Source organism: Monodon monoceros, unplaced genomic scaffold (genome assembly GCF_005190385.1).
Source record: "Monodon monoceros isolate NGI ecotype Baffin Bay Population unplaced genomic scaffold, NGI_Narwhal_1 Super_Scaffold_10, whole genome shotgun sequence".
Classification (NCBI taxonomy): Eukaryota; Metazoa; Chordata; class Mammalia; order Artiodactyla; family Monodontidae; genus Monodon; species Monodon monoceros.
In genome coordinates, this window is record NW_021703766.1 from 35863249 (window position 1) to 35882801 (window position 19553).

Below are 19553 nucleotides of genomic sequence, written 5' to 3' on the forward strand. Positions count from 1 at the left end.
GACATGCACAGTTACTTTCTAATTTTTCCCATATATGCATTTGCTTTTTAATGTCAAGTATTTAATGTCTGGCTTCTTAACAGGGTAAAAGAGAAAAATGAAGGAGGGTGGGTGGGTGAGTGGAGAAGGGCCCTATCCCTTTAAATCCCCCTGGTAGCCGCTTCAGCTGGAAGGGAGGTGGGTTGCAACAGTGTAACAACAGTGGCTGTGCCCTTGCCCTTTTTCTCTGCACCTCTATAATCAGAAGCAGCAATCAGTGATCCGAGAACAGATCTCTGATATTTGGAGGTCAGGGTCCTTTTTGCCCACCATAACTGCTCCAGGAACATGTGCACAGCTGCCTTCCATGGAGCTGGAGGTGCAGTATGAGTGGCTGATACTGTGCTAGGAGCTGAAATAGACCAAAATTAACTGCAGTTTATCATGCAGGCCTTCCCCTAGAAGTTGCAAGCCTTCAATAGACTATAGAATTCCAAAATGAGTACATCAGATAGATTCTGCAAGTGCAGTTGTTTTCTTGATGAGGAGACAGAGTCTTGGTGCTTCCTATTCCTACATCTCCCCAGAATTTTTTCTCTAATGTCACTCCTAACTCTGAAAAAAAACTCAAGAAGATCAATTCCATAAGCACTGTAGAAAAGCCAAATTTGCCTGTTATCTCTTTGCCACTTGTTCTTATAGAATCTCTCCAATCTGCCAAGGATCCTATCTTGAACTCCCAGAATACTTCATCACCAGTACAGTCCTTTGGATAGTGTATTGTGCATGCTGTATATCCTTAAGCTACTGGTTATCTAATTATGCTAGAGGAATAGAGGCTCAGGCACCCTCAAGAATGATGAGGTCAGAAAAAGAGCAGATACATTAGGTGGACATGTCCTTGGCCAGTGTTACAGATTGGGGAAACTCTGGGGACCAGGTGACCTACCTTATTTCTTCCGGAGCATTTAAGCTCCAATCGTCCTAAAATGGCAATGCCACCACTTTTCTTTTTCTCTTTATTATATTGTCTTGTTTCTTTTCCCTCTACTTTTTCATTGATGTTGCTCCTCAGAGGCTACAGCTTTTGACATGTGCACCGTCACCTTGGGATGACAGTAGTAGCAGGGCTCTCTGTCTCTTTCCCTGATCATACTCACCTGTTAGGCTCCACTAATTGCCAGCTGATTGCTCTATTATTTTTAACAACACCTTGGGGTATAAATTGCTTAGTAGTCTGGTATAGTTAAATTTGGACTGCTTTGCAGGTTAGTTTTTTAGATCAGTGTTTTAGGTTGTTCAGACCCCCAGGAAGGTTCATCATATTTATTCTTCCCCTAGTTCTCTCTAGTAAACTATCTGGTCTGTGGTTTAGATTTTTTTTTTTTTTATTGGAGTATACTTGCTTTACAATGTTGTGTTAGTTTCTGCTGTACAGCAAAGTGAATCAGCTGTACGTATACATATATCCCCTCTTTTTTTGATTTCCTTCCAATTTAGGTCACCACAGAGCATTGAGTAGAGTTCCCTGTGCTACACAGCAGGCTTTCATTAGTTATCTATTTTACCCATAGTATCAGTAGTGTATATATGTCAATCCCCATCTCCCAATTCATCCCATCCCCTCTTCCCCCCTTGATATCCATAGGTTTGTTCTCTATGTCTGTGTCTCTATTTCTGCTTTGTGAATAACATCATCTATACCATTTTTTTAGATTTCATATATATGCGTTAATATACATTTGTTTCTCTCTTTCTGACTTACTTTACTCTGTATGACAGACTGGGTCCATCCACGTCTCTACAAATGACCCAATTTCATTCCTTTTCATAGCTGAGTAATATTCCATTGTATATATGTACGACATCTTTTTTATCCATTCCTCTGTTGGTGGACATTTAGGTTGCTTCCATGTCCTGGCTGTTGTAAATAGAGCTGCAGTGAACATTTTGGTACATGACTCTTTTTGAATTATGGTTTTCTCAGGGTATATGCCCAGTAGTGGGATTGCTGGGTCATATGGTAGCTCTATTTTTAGTTTTTAAAGGAACCTCCATACTGTTCTCCATAGTGGTTGTATCAATTTACATTCCCACCAACAGTGCAAGAGGGTTCCCTTTTCTCCACACCCTCCCCAGCATTTATTGTTTGTAGCTTTTTTGATGATGGCCATTGTGACCAGTGTGAGATGATACCTCATGGTAGCTTTGATTTGCATTTCTCTAATAATTAGTGATATAGGTTATTTGTTCCATGAAGCTGGCAGCCTCCTCTTAATTGCTTTCCTGCCATTGGTTTTGAGTGTGCCCTTAGGCTTGAACTTCCCCTCTTTCTGTTGTCATTTCCTTAGACAAGAACCTTGGTGTTCTCTGTGTTACAGCCTGCCTCTCCTCCTGGCCAGAATCTCTGAGCCATGGCTCCAGAGATGGAAGTATAGCCAATGATGTACTTCCCTCCCAGTGACACCCACGCTTTAGGAGCAGAGCGCAGGGTGAGGGTGGTAGTTTCTGATCTTCTTGGTTTGTCTCTCCAGCATGGAACCAATAGCCTACAAATGAGCTGGGATGCAGGTTATCAGAGCCCTGTTGTTTTGAATGTGCTGTGCCTGAAGTAGATCCTCCACCCCATCAGTGGGGGCTGAGTTGAAGAAGAGATTCTCTGACATCTTGGCTACACTTGCTTGGAATTTAGCCTCTGTAGCATGTTGCTGGGAGAGACGAGAAATGCTGGTACCTGCCCACACCTCAGGAACATACCATAACCCTCGATTACACTAGAGGAATAGGTCGGTATAGAGGAATAGTTTGATTGGTACCTGGGGAGAAAGGGTGCCCTATGGTTTTGTCTGCACCTGCCTGAAGCAAAGCTTCTATCACACTGAGCTAGGAGGGAAAGGGAGAGGCGAGTCGTGGTTCAAATGCCACAGACTCACTATTCTTACCGAGTTTTATTTTCTTGAACGAATGTTTCTTCATCTAAAACAATTTCCAGAGACTTTAAAAGGTTGGGTTTTTCAGTGATTTTCCCCAGTTATGCTTGTTTTGCTAGGGAGCAAGTTTGCAGTACTAGCTCCTCACAATGCCATTGCAGAGATGGAAATTTCACATTTGGTGGGCTTCTGCCAACCTAAAAGTAGTCCATCATAATGCCAAATGATGGGTTTTGTTTAAACCTATGGCATTGAATTTTGTTGCTCATACTTTTGGGGAGGGGGGCTGTTTCAGGATGAAGGTTTATAGTGGATATGGGATTATTATAACATGGGATTATTCTGCTCTGTTAGAGATAATTGTATAAATTAAATATGATAAATTTACAAAGCATCAATAGAACTTTCCTATCTGGCTTAACAAGCCATTCCTTCTTATTTTTGGTACAGTGTTTTAATTAGGTTTTTAGTTTTAAATGATGAAGTTCCAACTCTTACATAAAGCCCTTTGACATTAAAAAAGAAAGGTTAAATCTCTTCTTATTGAAGTGAGCGCTCTTAACATGACCTATAAATAGCATTCTACACTACATTACAAAAGGCAGAGAAGACAGTTTTAAAATTAGAGTTTTATTAGTAACTATAAGGCTTACTATTTGCATTACAATTGTGTGTTTTCCATATTGTTAAAGATATACTTTTGGAGTTAACATTAAATTTCTTAAATTATTTTATGTAGCTATTTGAAAGGAAGTTTTAATGCATTTAATATACACTTACTTTTCATGTTTAATCAATACTGTACTTACTGTACTTCTGCTTTAAGAGAAGTATATTTCTAATTTCACATGTGAAGTTTAGAGACTACTTTAATTCCATAATCTTGAGAAAATTATTTAATTATCAGAATTATCATTAACTTCAGATTTCATATGGCTGGAATGGGTATATGAGCAATTTTTGTAATTGTACTTAGTATATTACATTAATAAGCTTTACCTAACATTTGTTTCTGAATGAGTTAGAGGCCATGAGTATGTCTCATTATTTTAACAAGTTGCTTTAACTTGAAGTTTCTTAATGATCTGATTGTTTGGTTTTAACTTATTCCTATAAAAAGCGCCTGCTGTAAAATGACATGTGTTGGTAGCATTAGCATTTCACTGATGTATCATTGCTTCTAAAACTAATTACCTGTTAAGTTTGTGACCAGCAGAAATGTTATCTTCTAAGTGAAGCCCTCCCCAAATTCCCCCCAACAGTACCTCTGTTAACTCAGTCCCGATCTTATATGTTCATAATTCTAGCTGAGCCATTGCCATGTGCTCTTTCCAGATCTGTCTCCTCCAAGGAGACAGATGTTCTCAAAGGCAAGGAGCATGCCTCATTTGTGTTTAACCAATACCTAACTGAGTGCCAAGCACATAGGATATGCTTAAAAGATGTTGAATGGGGCTTCCCTGGTGGCGCAGTGGTTGAGAGCCTGCCTGCCGATGCAGGGGACACGGGTTCATGCCCCGGTCCGGGAAGATCCCACATGCCACGGAGCGGCTGGGCCCATGAGCCATGGCCGCTGAGCCTGCGCGCCCTGAGCCTGTGCTCCACAACGGGAGAGGCCACAACAGTGAGAGGCCCGTGTACCGCAAAAAAAAAAAAAAAGTTGAATGAGTAGGTAGATAGATACAAAAGAAATCTTAAAGATCATTTAGTCTTATCACACCATTTCAAAGGCAGGGAAATGAAGCCCAGGGAGGTTAATGCTTTGATTTACTTTTAACAATTTATTGGAATTTATTACACATCAAGCATTTTATTACTGCACTGCTCTAGATTCAGCAAAAATATTCCCTTCTAGTATGTTCCAAAAATGATGCACAGAAATAATACAGATAAATTATCTCATTAAGTCCACTATTATTCTAGTCTGCAGAAAGTTCCTCTCTGGTGTTTAGAAAAACAAGTTAAGAATAGAAGACAGTACAGAAATCAGGAGTTTCTAGAGGATGGGACGTAACTGCCTACTGTCAGAGATTTGCTTTTGAGTAACTGAGTTTGAATCATTTTAAATAACTCATTTTGTATGTTTATCTCTTCTTCTCTTGGATTTATAAGAGGAATAATCTGCTAAACTCTGCTGACCCATATGTATTGTGTTTTGCAGTTCAGTCTGACATAGCAATTATCAGAGACCGACAGCTTCTACTCATAAATTTTAGAGCATTTATCACAGTGATTGAATCATGCCACTTAAATAAATTATTTTTAGGTTGAATTTGGTTTAAATGTCTAGCCACTCTTTTTGTGCGCAAAGTTGAGGTTTCTTCTCTAACCCTAGCCCCTGAGTAGGAGCCCATCATGTAGTGAAAACTAAGAATTCTGTTAAAAATCAAACAACTCATTAGACAGAAATGCATAAAAAATAAATTTGGTGGAAAGGTCCTTTAACATCAATATAGGTACTCAGAAATCCTAGATGCCATGTTTCACCTGCCTGAAGAACTGGTTTTGGATAGTCGTGCTCGTGAAGGTGGCTTCTAAATAATTAGCAAGTATGACATCTTTATACGTTTGTATAAATTTGTAATATACACTTAGTGTGTATATTACATTAATAAGATAAGCTTTACCTAACATTTGTTTTTGAATGAGTGGACCTGATAAGGAAGGATCAGGAATGAAAGGGACTAATGGAAGTAGGTAGCCTTATTGTATAAACCAAATGTATGAAGACTGACTTCATTGCCCTAAGAAAAATCATCAGGCCAAATGCAGTTCTAAAATTTGTATTATAAAACCTTCATTCAAGAAAATTAACTTTAATGAGAGCTAATGGAAAATCTTAGTGATGATTAATGCCAAGTTCCTGTACTCCAGTTCTTTCCATCATTAAGTATTATAATCTCTAATGAATTCTTTACTTTCTGGAACATAGAGGATTCTTCTAGGAGATGAAGTGTGTTCTCATATTGGAATTTTAAATTAATGTGTGTTAACCCATAGAAACATTACAAGATTGGAAAAATTAAAACTGCGGACTCGGGGGACTTCCCTGGTGGTCCAATGGGTAAGACTCTGCACTCCCAATGCCGGGGTTCCGGGTTCAATCTGTGGTTGGGGAACTAGATCCTGCGTGCATGCCACAGCTTAGAGTTCACATGCCACAGCTGAGTCCACATGCCACAGCTAAGAAGTCATCCACATGCCATGGTGAAGATTCTGCATGCTGCAACTAAGACCCGGCACAGCCTAAACAAACAAACAAACAAAAAACAAATAAATAATTGCAAACTCCCCCAGATTCCTTAAGACCCCAATCTCATAGGAGTAGAGGAGATAAATGACTTCAACTGAGATTCATCTAACACTATAGAATTCAAAATATTAATAAGTCTTTGAAGATCACTAATTTACCATAATTACCTTGATTACATTTCTCTTAAAAATCTAACATCCAAGTTATAGAAAATAAATTCCCTATAATAAAAATGTAGTAATTAGAATATATCCAGTTCTCACTTGTTAATAATACTCCTCAAATGAAAATTATAACCCCCTTAAACATTCAATTTCAGGACACTTAACAGGCTCCCATCAATCTAACCTTTTTTTTTTCTTACAACAAAAATACTTCTGATGATTTGACTGATAAGAGAAGGCAGGGCGGGAGTAAGTTTATTGTTTACCCAGCGTTAAGGACCTTTAGTCTTATAATAATGTGTACCTGTGTTCCAGAGTATTGTGTCTAAGTGTCTAGTCAGAGCTCTCTGCTAAGCATAGAGAATCTTCATTTGGGCCCCAATGTTTCAGGACAGGAAAGAGAAAGAAAGGGAAAGGAAGTCTAGATAGAAGTTTATGAACTTAAAATTGAAATTTTAAAATGATTCTTAGAAATTTGGACTTCTTCCTTAGAATTGTATCTTGTGAATGGGGACCCATTCAAATAGGTTCCTCACCATCTACTAAATTAGTGCATTAGTACAGAATATTATCTGGCAGTGTTTGGTATAGGGAATATAGGAAGTAGGGTTGGTTCTCTGTGAACAAATATGTAACCAAAGCAATAATCTATCAGGTTTTAATCTGGTACCTCAAATTGACTTTGCAGAGATGTTTTTAATTTTTTCCCATGCTGCTTAAAATATTTTGAATTATATTTCAATATTTTTCAAATATGATTTTCCATATTTAAAAATTATATTTCTGTAGCAGCAACAATTGGCTGGAGCTAACTAGTTGCCGTCCTCTTTGGTCGGTGATGGACTCTTTAGTTCCTCTCAGTCCCCTACTTCCTACTGTCTCCCCCATCCTGAGATCTTTAGTCAGTTTGTATGCCCTGTGCCTTTTTACTATTTGATCATCTTGGTTGTACCAGGACCTCTTAACTTCTTTAAGTTAGAGCCTCATGCCTTACAGCGTTTGAGTTGATGACCTCTGAGCTTCAGAATGCAGTTAAACTGCTGCCGCGAAAGGGAAGAGTTGTTGGCATTAGCTGGTTTATCTTAATGATTTCAGCAGTTACATAGCCTTCGGTGTACTGTTTTATGAACAAGTGGAAACGGATGAAAGATAATTTTATTCTACACTCTCATGCTGCCCTTTCACTAGTGTAACTGGGACTAAGAAAGACTGGACAGTACTACAGAACAGATGTAAACATGAACTTGGCAAATCCTCCTGGTTCAAGCATAGAAACAGTACAGAATACTGCTTTGAAACATTCTTTGTGAAAATGTCTGATGCTTCTAGAAAATACCAAAAATGTTTTATTAGCTGTGTTTTTTCCAAATGAACCATGAACTCCTTTGGAAATACAGTGACTCAGTATCCAAGGGGAATTTCTTCATGCAGGAACTATAAATGACATTACGAATACTACTTTTTAAAAATTTCCATTGGAATATTTTTCTTAAAAAGTTGAGATGTCACACTGAGGGGATACAGTGCCAGAAATCACAATTTTTAATCTCTTCCTTTATACCATATCAAAAGGATGTTAGGTGTCCATTATTAATGATTAACCTTTGTTTTGATTTTTCCTAACATGGTTTAGTTCACATAGTCCAACTTCCAATTTAAGTTTCTAAAACTCCTAAGGCTTCCTTTTGATGCCAACATTAACTAAAGGGTTCTTCATTTGAAAAGAAGGCTGTGCTGCGCTTGGCAAGGATTAAAACGCAGTAGTTTAATCCTTTCACGCTGTGAATGGAGATAATTGAAGCATAAACCATTTAAAGTTTCTGTACACACTTACTTGACTATGTGTGTATTTTGAGAAGAGACTGCATGAACATAGACTATTTTCACTATTTTACTTGTTAAAAGAATCTAATGAACAAGGATTTAATTGAGTTTGGGGTTTATATCTTGAATTTTTCAACTAACTTATAATGCAGTCTTTTGATAAGGATTATTTCTTCAACTGAATACCAGTGATGTCAGCTATCATCATATTGTTTCTATTAGCATTTTTAAATTAGTTTTCAAGACAAGAAGCGCAAACACCTATCCAGAATATGTATCTACTCTTATAAAATGAATTGCTGCCACTTCTAGAGTAGATGAGGTCCAGTGTAATCACCATACCCCCAACTCCTTATTGTGCCTCATCTTGCACCCCATCTTCCCTACCCCACCCCTTAACCCCTACCTTGATCAAGTGCTCTCAGAATGCCAGTACATGTTAGCTATGTCCTGCACTTAATTCAGGCTGTAGTCCCTTTCTCCCTCAAATGTGCACACATTCCTGGTTAGATTATCTTGTAACTTAACCCCACTTTTTGGCCTAGTGGCAGCAGAGAAGGTGCGACAGATTGTAGGAAGTGGGAAGAATGTTGCCTAATGGAGTTAGAAACTTCTCCATCATCTTCCAATAAGAGAGAACTCTAGCCTTTAGGGGAAACTTCTCCATCATCTTCAAACAAGAGGGAATGTCAACCTTTAACAGTCCACTCCTGCAGGCTCTGAAAATCCATTCAAGTGAATCTGGGGATTCATGATTTTCAGGTTATCACCTAGATGTTCCTATCCCATGGGTCAAATATCATTTTTTCCCATCTAGGGCTCTAACCTTAACATAGCAGACCTGCTTAGGTTGAGAATTTAACCTTTTTGGAAGCCCTTCTACTCTTACCATTAAGTCCTGGTCTTAGTCGTCAGCTTTCCTTGCCCTCCTGCTACTGGAGGTGAGAACCTCTTGTTTTGCTCTCGAAGAGGCCCTCTGGCTTTCACATTTAGCTTTTAATTTCTCATTAATCATGCTCAACCTTTGTGTCTTTCCTTTATTTCCTAAACTGAGCTTAGCAATAGCCATCAAACTCTGCTGTCCTTATAGTTAGTGTTTATCTAATATTTCTCAAAAAGCCTCAAGTATCACACCCCGTGGAACATTCCCTTCCACCAGAATACTACCCAAGACAGCATCAGTAAAAGACAGTGTGGCTGTCTGTGCACTGCTTACCCCCAGTGAAGGAATCTTTATTGCCAGTACCATGATAGGTGATCCAACTCCAAAATCTTAGTGTCTGCTTTCTCAGATCACTTTTGGTATTAACTGTTGTAGATTGGGTTCCCTGCAAAGAAAATTCTGGGGTGGAGATGAGTGTACAAGAAGTTTGTTTTAGGGAGTGCTCTAGTCAGTACGAGTGGAAGGGAAAAGTTGGACTATGATTCAGTGTCAGTAGAAGCCTCAGCTGACCTTGGGACCTCTGAATGTGGAATGGCCCTGCAGAGTTGTCCTGAGTTGTGGTGAGGGGGTCTAGTCTTTATTCCTCTGAACTGACTAGTTATTGAATGCAGGCTAGCACAGAAAAGGTCACAACCTTTGGCAAGGTAGTACTCTTCAGCCAAAACTGTCCTCCAAAGGGCTGGTTTCTTAGGGCTGTCTGCCAGCAGCATTTCCAGCAGCTGAGGGAATAAGTCCTTCATTTCCGTGAGGGATCTCAGTGGCATGTCACAGCATCCATTAGTTTTACTGAGTACATTTCCTTTCATTTTATTGTGTAAATTACTCTTTTTTTAAAATATTTATTTATTTGTTTTTGGCTGTGTCGGGTCTTAGTTGCAGCACGTGGGATCTTTTGTTGTGATGCGTGGGCTCTTCGTTGTGGCACGTGGGCTTCTCTCTTTAGTTGTGGTGCAGGGGCTCAGTAGTTGCAGCACGTGGGCTCTCTAGTTGTGACGCACGGGCTCCAGAGTGAGCGGGCTCTGTAGTTGTGATGTGCTGGCTCCAGAGCACACAGGCTCTGTAGTTGTGGCTCACGGGCTCTCTAGTTGTGGCTCACATGCTCAATAGTTGCGGCACATGGGCCCAGTTGCCCCGTGGCATGTGGGAGGGTAAGAACTTTATCGCTTTGTTGACTAAAATTTTTTTCTAGCTGTTGTTTCATTCTCGTTTCATTCAAAGTCTGAGGCATGATTCTTCATATTGAATTTTTAATAATTAATTGTCTCTATTTTTCTTTCTCCGCATAATGAATTATTTATTTTTCTATAACCTCTTTATATAATTGAATGATGAAATGAAATTTTTTTTAAATCTGTTTTATAAGGTACTTACAATCCCTCATGTCACTTGACTGTTTTTCAAAGTCTTAATAAATAGCCAGTGAAGCTGTGAAAATAGAATCAACAAACATCATGGCAGTGGCAAAAAATGAGCCTGGAAATGTAGGTAGGTAGGCTTTCACCTGACAGATGATGAGATTATTCCTATATCCTGGAAGAGAAGAAATGAGATCAAATTTGCACTTTTGTTTTTTAATCATGCTGATGGCAGTGTGAAGGATACATGGGCGAAGGAGAGAAGATTGGTTGTAGGTATATCATCACATAATCGCAGATATTATTTGGGAGTTTTCCTAGAGGAGTATGGAAATAAACACTTCATTGGGAGTATATGTTTGACAGATTAAAGAAATTATCTTAGTAAAAGACTACATTTCTATATCCATCTTTAGTGTGGTGAAAATAAATGCAGAGATATTTGATACATTGACATCGACAGTTGTTCCACTTAGTCAGTTTTGAGTTCAACTAATAATAAAAGTGAACAGGTTACTTAGTTTTCCTAGGATTCTATGAAAATCTTTCTTATTGTAATTATTACATAAATTAGCTTCATTAAATTAATATGAAGCCTTTACAGAAAACATTAACATATCAATGATAGTTTTCTAAACACATTTAATGGGATTTTAAAAAAAAACTTTTCTTAAAGGTAGTTGTGGTCTTTATACCACGTTCATCTTTTTAAAGCACAAAAGAGTAATGTCATTTTAATATTCCTATGAGTCAACTCATCATTTTAAAACTTCTCTATTTATTAAGTAAAATTGCCATTATCAAACATAGTAAATGCTGCTACTAGAATAGACTTGCAGATTACCTGGCTTTTGGATTAATAGATTGTTTGATTTGACTGTCAACCTACTGTTTTTCAAAAAATTTTATTAAAATTCTTGCACTTTTTAATAAAACTTTTTTAGTTGGAATATATGAAGACAGTTCTATTAAAATTTGAAATACAGTTTATTGTTCACTTAACATGAGTGCCAAAGATTGTGGATGCTGTAATACTGTTATTTAAAATCATGATGAAACCTGACTATGATATATAGTTAAGTGTTGCTTTTAGGGTGAGAAAGCAAAATGTGATTATGATTAGAATATCTTTTTTAAAAATGTAGCCTACCTTAGAATTAAAATGTGTAAGATAAAAAAGTAGTACACATAATTGTTCTTAAAAATAAAAAATGCTTTTGAAGGACTAATACTAAATGCTTCCTTTAAATACATTTTCCTTAATTGTACTAATACAGGGTCATCTGCTTTCTTTTCTTTGATGGATCAAGCTCGTTAAAATGTAATTTTAGGGACTTCCCTGGTGGTCCAGTGGTTAATTAAGACTCTACACTTTCACTGCAGGGGGGCACAGGTTCAATCCCTGGTCAGGGAACTAAGATCCCACATGCCACATGGTGCAGCCAAAAAAAAAAAAACAACAGTAGCATTCATCCTTGATCTTGTAAGAGGGTCACATTACCCACCATTGATGACACTTAGATCTGAATCATGTAAACTATCAATAAACATCATTCGATGTACAAAAAAGTACATATATATGACATATATATATATATAAATTTTAAAATACATTTAAGTACAGCTGTATTAAAACTATTTTTATGTATTGTACTTCTTCCTGTTTTTAAATGTACACATCAGTAACAGAACTTAAAATTCTCTTATTTTCCTCCTAGATTTATTCCTCACGACATTGTCTGCCTCTAGTACCTTCCAGTTTGAGATATGGAAAAATTTGGTAAGAAATCTTTTCTTTGAAGCATTTTTAAATGATGGCTTTCAGTAAAAAAAAAGCACACAGTCTTAGAAAGTAAAATGAAAGTAATCACTTGGTCGGTTGGTTTCAACAATAAATAGAACAACTTTAAGAGCTTTTGGTTGCATTGCTGCATTCAAACTGCTGAATATTCCTGAAGGAAATGATTCTTTCAGCATCAATTTCTCTGCAGGTTTTTAGGCATGACCTGCCAATTAAACCAATCAGTCTTCCCTAATGCGCATGTTAACAGGGCCCCTGCTAGGCTGTCAGCTGTTGAGAGAGATGCCTGTCACTTAAGTTGTCAGCATGATGGTTTGTTGAAGAAAACCCCTTTTAAAAGACTAATTTTTCCTACTTGCCTTCAGGCTTATATACAAAAATAAGAACAACAGATACTAAATTTACTGGCAAGTTGACGAGGCAATATAGTTTTTTAATTGCAAGTAGAATATTCCCAAACTGATGTCATGGTTTTACTTTATTTCCCAAACTGATGTCATGGTTTTACTTTATTTTTAGCTTGATGTAGATTATATGAAATACTAATTAATGAAGAATAGACTACCCAGATTTTTAAAGTTGAATTATAGGTACATAATGGAGGACAGGATTTGAGGACAAGCCAAATTGGCCAACTGAGTGACATTCATCAAATAATGGTCGAGTATTAAACCTCACTTTCCTCACATGGAAAACAGGTATAAGAGTGTCATGTCAGCTTCATAGACTGTTTGTGAAGATTAAATGCAACAATGTGTGTAAAATACCTGGCACACAATACACACCAAATTTTAGTTTGAGATCACTTGGTTTCCCAGCTGTTTACTCCAGATTGTCTTTTATTCAATCTAAATTAAACCCATAGCATTTTGTAGACTTTTGTTAAAATACTCGTGAAAAATAAACAGATTTTTTAAAATGTAAAGTGCAGGCTCATGGAAAAAGACTCATTATCAGCCATCTCTTATAGAAGAGTCATGACTCAGATTTCTTCATGGAAGGAAACTAGGATCGGGCAAGAGCTTTGTTTAGACAAGATTAGGGCTTTTAAATACTACTAACTACTTCCAAACTAAGCAATTTGATCCTTTTTTCTTCTTTTTTATGAGGCAAGGAAAAAGAAAGACATCTAAACCAGAAAGATTTATCTTTGTTTAATGTACTATATTTTTTAATATAGTTGTATTTGTTTTTCTGATGATAGAAATACAGTTATATTTTTAATGATTACCATAAATGAAAATTTCCACTAGTGGGGGATACTCGTTTTCAGGTAGCCTTGAAAACAATACTTCAAGTGAATCTTGAGGTATTAGAAAATGAGAAAATCAATCATTTTGATTAACAAACTAGTATCCATCAGGGGGAGAAAAGCCTCATTATAAATAAATATAATATATATATATAAAATTACAGACTACTTTTGGGTATATTATTTCCTCTCAGCCTAGGCTGATTTAAAGGTCATAAAGTGAAGCAACTCAATAGGAGAAAAATCTTCATGAAGAGACTCGATTTTGATTGGACTTTTTTTTTCCCTTTCTTGTTTTCTTTAAAGAAAATAAATTATCTATTTGACAGTAGAGACTAAGGGTTTTTCATGTGGTAAAACAGCTGGGTCAATAAGGTACTCACGTTAACAATAATATAAAAGTCATTAGTACAAAGTAAGGGGAATGTAGACTCAAAATTAACTTGTTCAGATAAAGTGTAGGTTTTGTAAAAGGGGAATATAGACTCAAAATTAACTTGTTCAGATAAAGTGTAGGTTTTGTAAAATGGGAGGATCATTTTTAATTAGAAGTTGGGCAAACAATTCACAGTAACACACTAATTGACAAAAAAAAAAAACCTCAAACCCTATAAAACCATATTAGCTAATAGAAGAATATGCGCTGCAACAAATCTTTTTAGGTAGTTTGGGCACAGCCCCATGGTAGGTGCTCTGGGAGATCAGAAGTCGACAGAAGACGAGGAGGAGGGCTAAGATGTGAGTGTAGGCAACTCTGACTGGTATGATGAGAGGTACAAACCTCATGCTGCAAGGAGTTAAAAGACAGAGCAGTTGCTTCCATTTGGACCACCCAGGATCATCCGGGAAGGCTTCAAGGAAGATGCGGTATTTGAAATGGCTGGTACAGATGAGCAGGATTTTAGTGGTTGAAAGTGAGAAGAAGGAAGAGGGCAAGGACATGCATGGGAAACACAGGACATAGAGTAGAAAGTGGCTGGTTTGGGCCAGAATATGAAAAGATACTGGAAGGTTAGATTAGAACAATTGGTTTAGACAAGATCAGCAAAGGTCTTGACTCCTAAACTAAGTAATTTGAGCTTTTAAAAATTTATTGAGAAGCTTAAGTCCTAAACGTTTTATGACTGAGCATGAGATAAATAGAGCTTTCATTATTGCAGTTAGTCTGGCTATTGCATATCAGATAGGTTAGCATGGAAAATCTGGAGGTGGGGGGATGACTTAGGAAGAATCTCCTATATCCTGGGAAAGAGGTGGATGATTAAAGGAGTAGAATGTTGGGAATAGACAAGAAGGGATAGGTATGAGAAGACAGAATGACCGTTAATGCAAGGGTAACAGAAAAGACAAAGGAAGATCTAATTTGGGGCAGGAAAAAAAAATTGTTTTAGATAAGAGACATATCAATGAAATGGTTAGAAATGTAGGACTGAAACTCAAGGAAGAGAATAGATAAGTATCATGAAGGGAAAGAGTTAAGAGGGGAATGGCAAAGCCAGACCCATAGACAACACTCACCACCCTTAGAAACTTTCAATCTTGGCACTTAATGCCATTTTAGGCCAGATGATTCTTTGGTTTTTTTGTTTGTTTTTGTTTTTTGGAGTTTTTTTGAAGTATAGTTGGTTTACCATGTTGTGCCAATCTCAGCTGTACAGCAGAGTGACTCAGTATACATATATATACATTTTTTTATGTTCTTTTCCATTATGGTTTATCCCAGGAGATTGGATATAGTTCCCTGTGCTATACAGTAGGACCTTATTGTTTATCTCTTCTAAATGTAATAGTTTGCATCTACCAACCTCAAACTCCCCCAGTCCATCCCTCTCCCTCCCCCACTCCCCGTTGGCAACCACAAGTCTGACCTCTATGTCTGAGAGTCTGTGTCTGTTTTGTAGATAGGTTCATTTGTGCCATGTTTTAGATTCCACACATAAGTGCTATCTCATAGTATTTGTCTTTCTCTTTTTGACTCTACTTCATTTAGTATGAGAATCTCTAGTTGTATCCATGTTGCTGCAAATGGCATTGTTTCTTTTTTATGGCTGAGTAATATTCCATTGTATATATGTACCACATCTTCATTATACTTTCATCTATCAATGGACATTTAGGTTGTTTCCGTGTTTTGTCTATTGTGAATAGTGGTGCTATGAATATAGGGGTGCATATATCTTTTTGAATTATAGTTTTGTCCAGGTATATGCCCAGGAGTGGGATTGCTAGATCATATGGTAATTCTATTTTTAGTTTTCTGAGGAACCTCCATACTGTTTTCTATAATGGCTGTACCAACTTACATTCCCACCAACAGTGCAAGAGGGTTCCCTTTTCTCCACACCCTCTCCAGCATTTGTTATTTGTAGACTTTTTAATGATGGCCATTCTGACCAGTGTGAGGTGGTACCTCACTGTAGTTTTGATTTGCATTTCTCTAATAATTAGTAATGTTGAGCAGCTTTTCATGTGCCTACTGGCCATAGGCCAGATGATTCTTTAATGTGGAGATCTGTCCTGTGCATTGTATGTTGTTTAGCAGTATCCCCCCTGGCCCCTACTCACTTAGATGCTAGAAGCTGCCTCTCAATTGTAACAATGAAAATGTCTCCATATATTGCCCAGTGTCCTCTGGCAAACAAAATCACCTCTGGTCAAGAACCATTGCTTTATGCAAATAAAGATGTAGACACATGATAGTCATCCCATGTTGCTTCCTGATCATTTTTTAACATTATAAATATGGCAGTTTTAATAGTAAATATTAAAACCTGCAGGCCAAAGCATAGGTGGTCCTCCATGTAAATATACTTGTTACAACATAGCACCTGTGGCTGGAATTCAAGCAGAAAATGGCAAATCCCTTGTCAATGGCAGTGTGTTAGCTGCTTCAATGGTGGGTAGCAGAAATAATAGTATTAATACTAGCGTTCCTACTACCAATTATAATGTTAACTACATACATATTTGTGCATATGCTGAGCTAATAAGCACTTTATATGGATTATTTTACTAATCCTCACAAAAACCTTGTAAAAATTCATTTTAGAGATAAGTAAACGGATGCTTACATTAGAACTAACTTGTTCAGACCTCAAAGCTAGGAAACAGTGGAGCTGGGAGTTGAACTAGGAAATCTGTCTCTAAAACTTGGACCCTCAAGTCATTGCACAGTCATTCCAGAAACCAAGCAGGTGGAAGAAAAGGTAAAAGACATAGTTATAATTGTAGCAGTGGGTTGGCCCAATTTTGGATTGTAGGACTACAATGAAGGCAAGTAAGAACAGCATGGTAATGAATGGGACAGAGTGGAGTGGTCTCAAATAGCAGGCCATGAAAAAAGTACTTGCAGCTCAGAAGCACAGGACTGACATTATAAAAATACCTTAAAAGTGCCTGATAAATTTACATTTTGCAGAACTCTTCCTAATGTTTCATTCCATTGATCCTCTCTAGAACCCTGCAAGTACACAGTACATTTATCCCCTTCTAACAGTTGAAGAACAGAGACCCAGAGCAGTAAGTGGCTGTTCCAAAGTGATACAACTTATCAATGAAAGGTCTAGAACCACGTCATCTAACTACATGTCTGCTTCCCTTTCTACCAGACTGTTCTACTCTCTCAGTTTATTGATCACATTTGTCTTTCCTACATTAAATAGGTACAAAGCAGCTTCATCTTTGAAAATAAGTGTAGGCATGCATCACTTTAAAATATGTCATCTAATAAGAGTAATAACATCGTGATGATTAAGTTTATTGAATCATTTTAATCAAATACTAAATATGTACATGACACTGAAATTAAGTCCTATAGGTTTGTACTGCCAAATGGAGTAAAGAATAAGCAATGATAATGATGGAAAGATAAATTCAATAAAGTGTTATCTTTTCCCCCAATCATGTCATATATATAATGTATTCTGCACGCTCTCACTGTAGCAAGAATATATGATTCTCTTTTTCTTACAGTTAGAAGAGGGTTTTGTTCTTCTTATACTGAGATTCATGGTGAATGTGGTATCTTAGAAATGGGAGGCTGTCACCTGGGGAGTATTCAGTGTTTCTTGGTGGAGATGCATCATGAAGTTATACAGGCATACCTGTTTTATTGTGCTGCACTTTATTACACTTCACAGAGAGTGCTTTTTTTTTTTTTTTTTTTTTTACAAATTGAAGGTTTGTGGTGGCCCTGTGTCAAGCAAGTATATCAGCACCATTTTTCCAGCAGTATTTGGTCACTTCTTGTAATTCTGACAATATTTCAAACTTTTTCCATAGTATTATATTTATTATGGTGATCTGTGATTATTGATCTTTGATGTTACTATTGCAGAAAGATTACAGCTTGCTGAAGGCTTAGGATGACAGCACTTTTTTTCAGCAATTAAGTATTTTTTAATTAAGGTATGCACATTTTTTTAGGCATAATGCTTTTGCACACTTGATAGACTACAGTATAGTATAAAAATAACTTTTATATGCACTGGGAAACCAGAATATTCCTGTGACTTGCTTTATTGCAATACTCACTTTATTGTGGTGTTCTGGACTGCAGTATCTCTAAAGTATGCCTGTATCTGGAAACATTTCTAAATATATTTTATTGAGTTTAACAGAACTTCACTGGGGTAATTCATTCACTTGAGTCATTTAATAGGTTGATGTTCAGCTTTATGTTAGATGAAGCTGATGTATTTTAAGAGAGATTTTTCCATTCAAGAATAATTATGTCCACTTTGTACCCGATGCTGTAATCTTTCTAGAATGCAAATTCACTTGACACTTGTCAGAAATTTGGCAATTTTGATGCATCTCTAGTGTAATTTCAGGTACTAAGTAAGACTGGAGGGGAATCCTAAGTTTTAAGACAAGTAAATAAGATTTCCGTAGAAAAATCATTCAAAAATATATCAGATACTTTAACAATGGTAGGTAGGAGAAACATGTTTCTGCATGTGGATGATGGTGTATTAAAATGGTTGGAAAACTGCCTGTCACAAGGCAAATTTTACTTATTCATGTTTCTCAAGCATGTAGTCTTCATGCTTTCAGTGTAGCAATGCATTTCTCTGTAAATGTTAGAAATGATTTCTTAAGAAACTAACTTGCAGATATGCAGTATCCTTAGAGGAACAAAGAAGAAAAGTGTTTTAAAATTGTTTAATATCTTAAAATATATAGGTATCCTATATAAAGTATGTAGGAATCAGGGTCAGTATATCAAATAGTGAATAGAGAGATCAGTGATAAGAAGAGAGCTCTAAAGCTGAGAGCTCAAAACCCAAATGCAGAGTTTTGGGGGTTTTTTCTTGTGTAGTAATCTAAAGTTATAGAAAAGAAAGGCAATAATTTAAAGAAATGTATATTATTTTTGTAAGCCAGATATTCCACTTTGGTAAGAGTAACTGAAACAAATGATCTCTAATGGGTTCTCCTTTTTTGTTAGCTTATCCACCTCTGGTTAGTACATGGCAGCTGTTGTACTCCTTTGCTCCCTTTCTGATTGATACATAAACTTGGGTTGATAATGAATGGGCCATTTAAGGATGAATGTAATTCTCATTTCATTTGAATATCTGTTCTTAATTAACCTCCAACAGAATCTTCTTCCTTGAAATCTGTAAAACATAGTGTCTTTCCTACTTATACCACTTATATGTTACCTTCAGAAATTCTGTTTTCCTGACTTACATTTTATCTCCCAAATGGACTGTAAGCTCTTTGAAGGTAGGAACTATGTTTTGGGCTTCTTTATATTCCCCAAACCTTCCACAGTACTTGAAAGTAGAAGACACTCATTCTGTCTGAAATTATGATGATGATTTAGTAAAACATACCATACCTGAATTGACAGCAAGGAAAGCACTCCAGATGCACATCTTCAACTCACAGCAGTTTCTTTCATTTTATGAGAAAAGTGGAACAGAAAATTGGGATAATTTTTTGCAGTACAACAAAAGTCTTAAATTATTTATTTTTCTGCTTTAGTTAAAATGCTTTGTTTCACACTTGACAAATGAATGGATTATGATGGTCTAATCCAAAACTT

General features: G+C 36.8%; 1 protein-coding gene across 1 annotated transcript in view; it reads left to right on the forward strand.

Annotated features, from left to right (window-relative positions):
- ITFG1 (integrin alpha FG-GAP repeat containing 1) overlaps positions 1-19553 on the forward strand; it is a 242593-nt gene that overhangs the window by 56390 nt on the left and 166650 nt on the right. The window contains exon 7 of the mRNA XM_029242010.1: positions 12167-12228. Within this exon, the coding sequence (XP_029097843.1) occupies positions 12167-12228 (62 nt within the window). The remainder of the gene's footprint in view (positions 1-12166; positions 12229-19553) is intronic.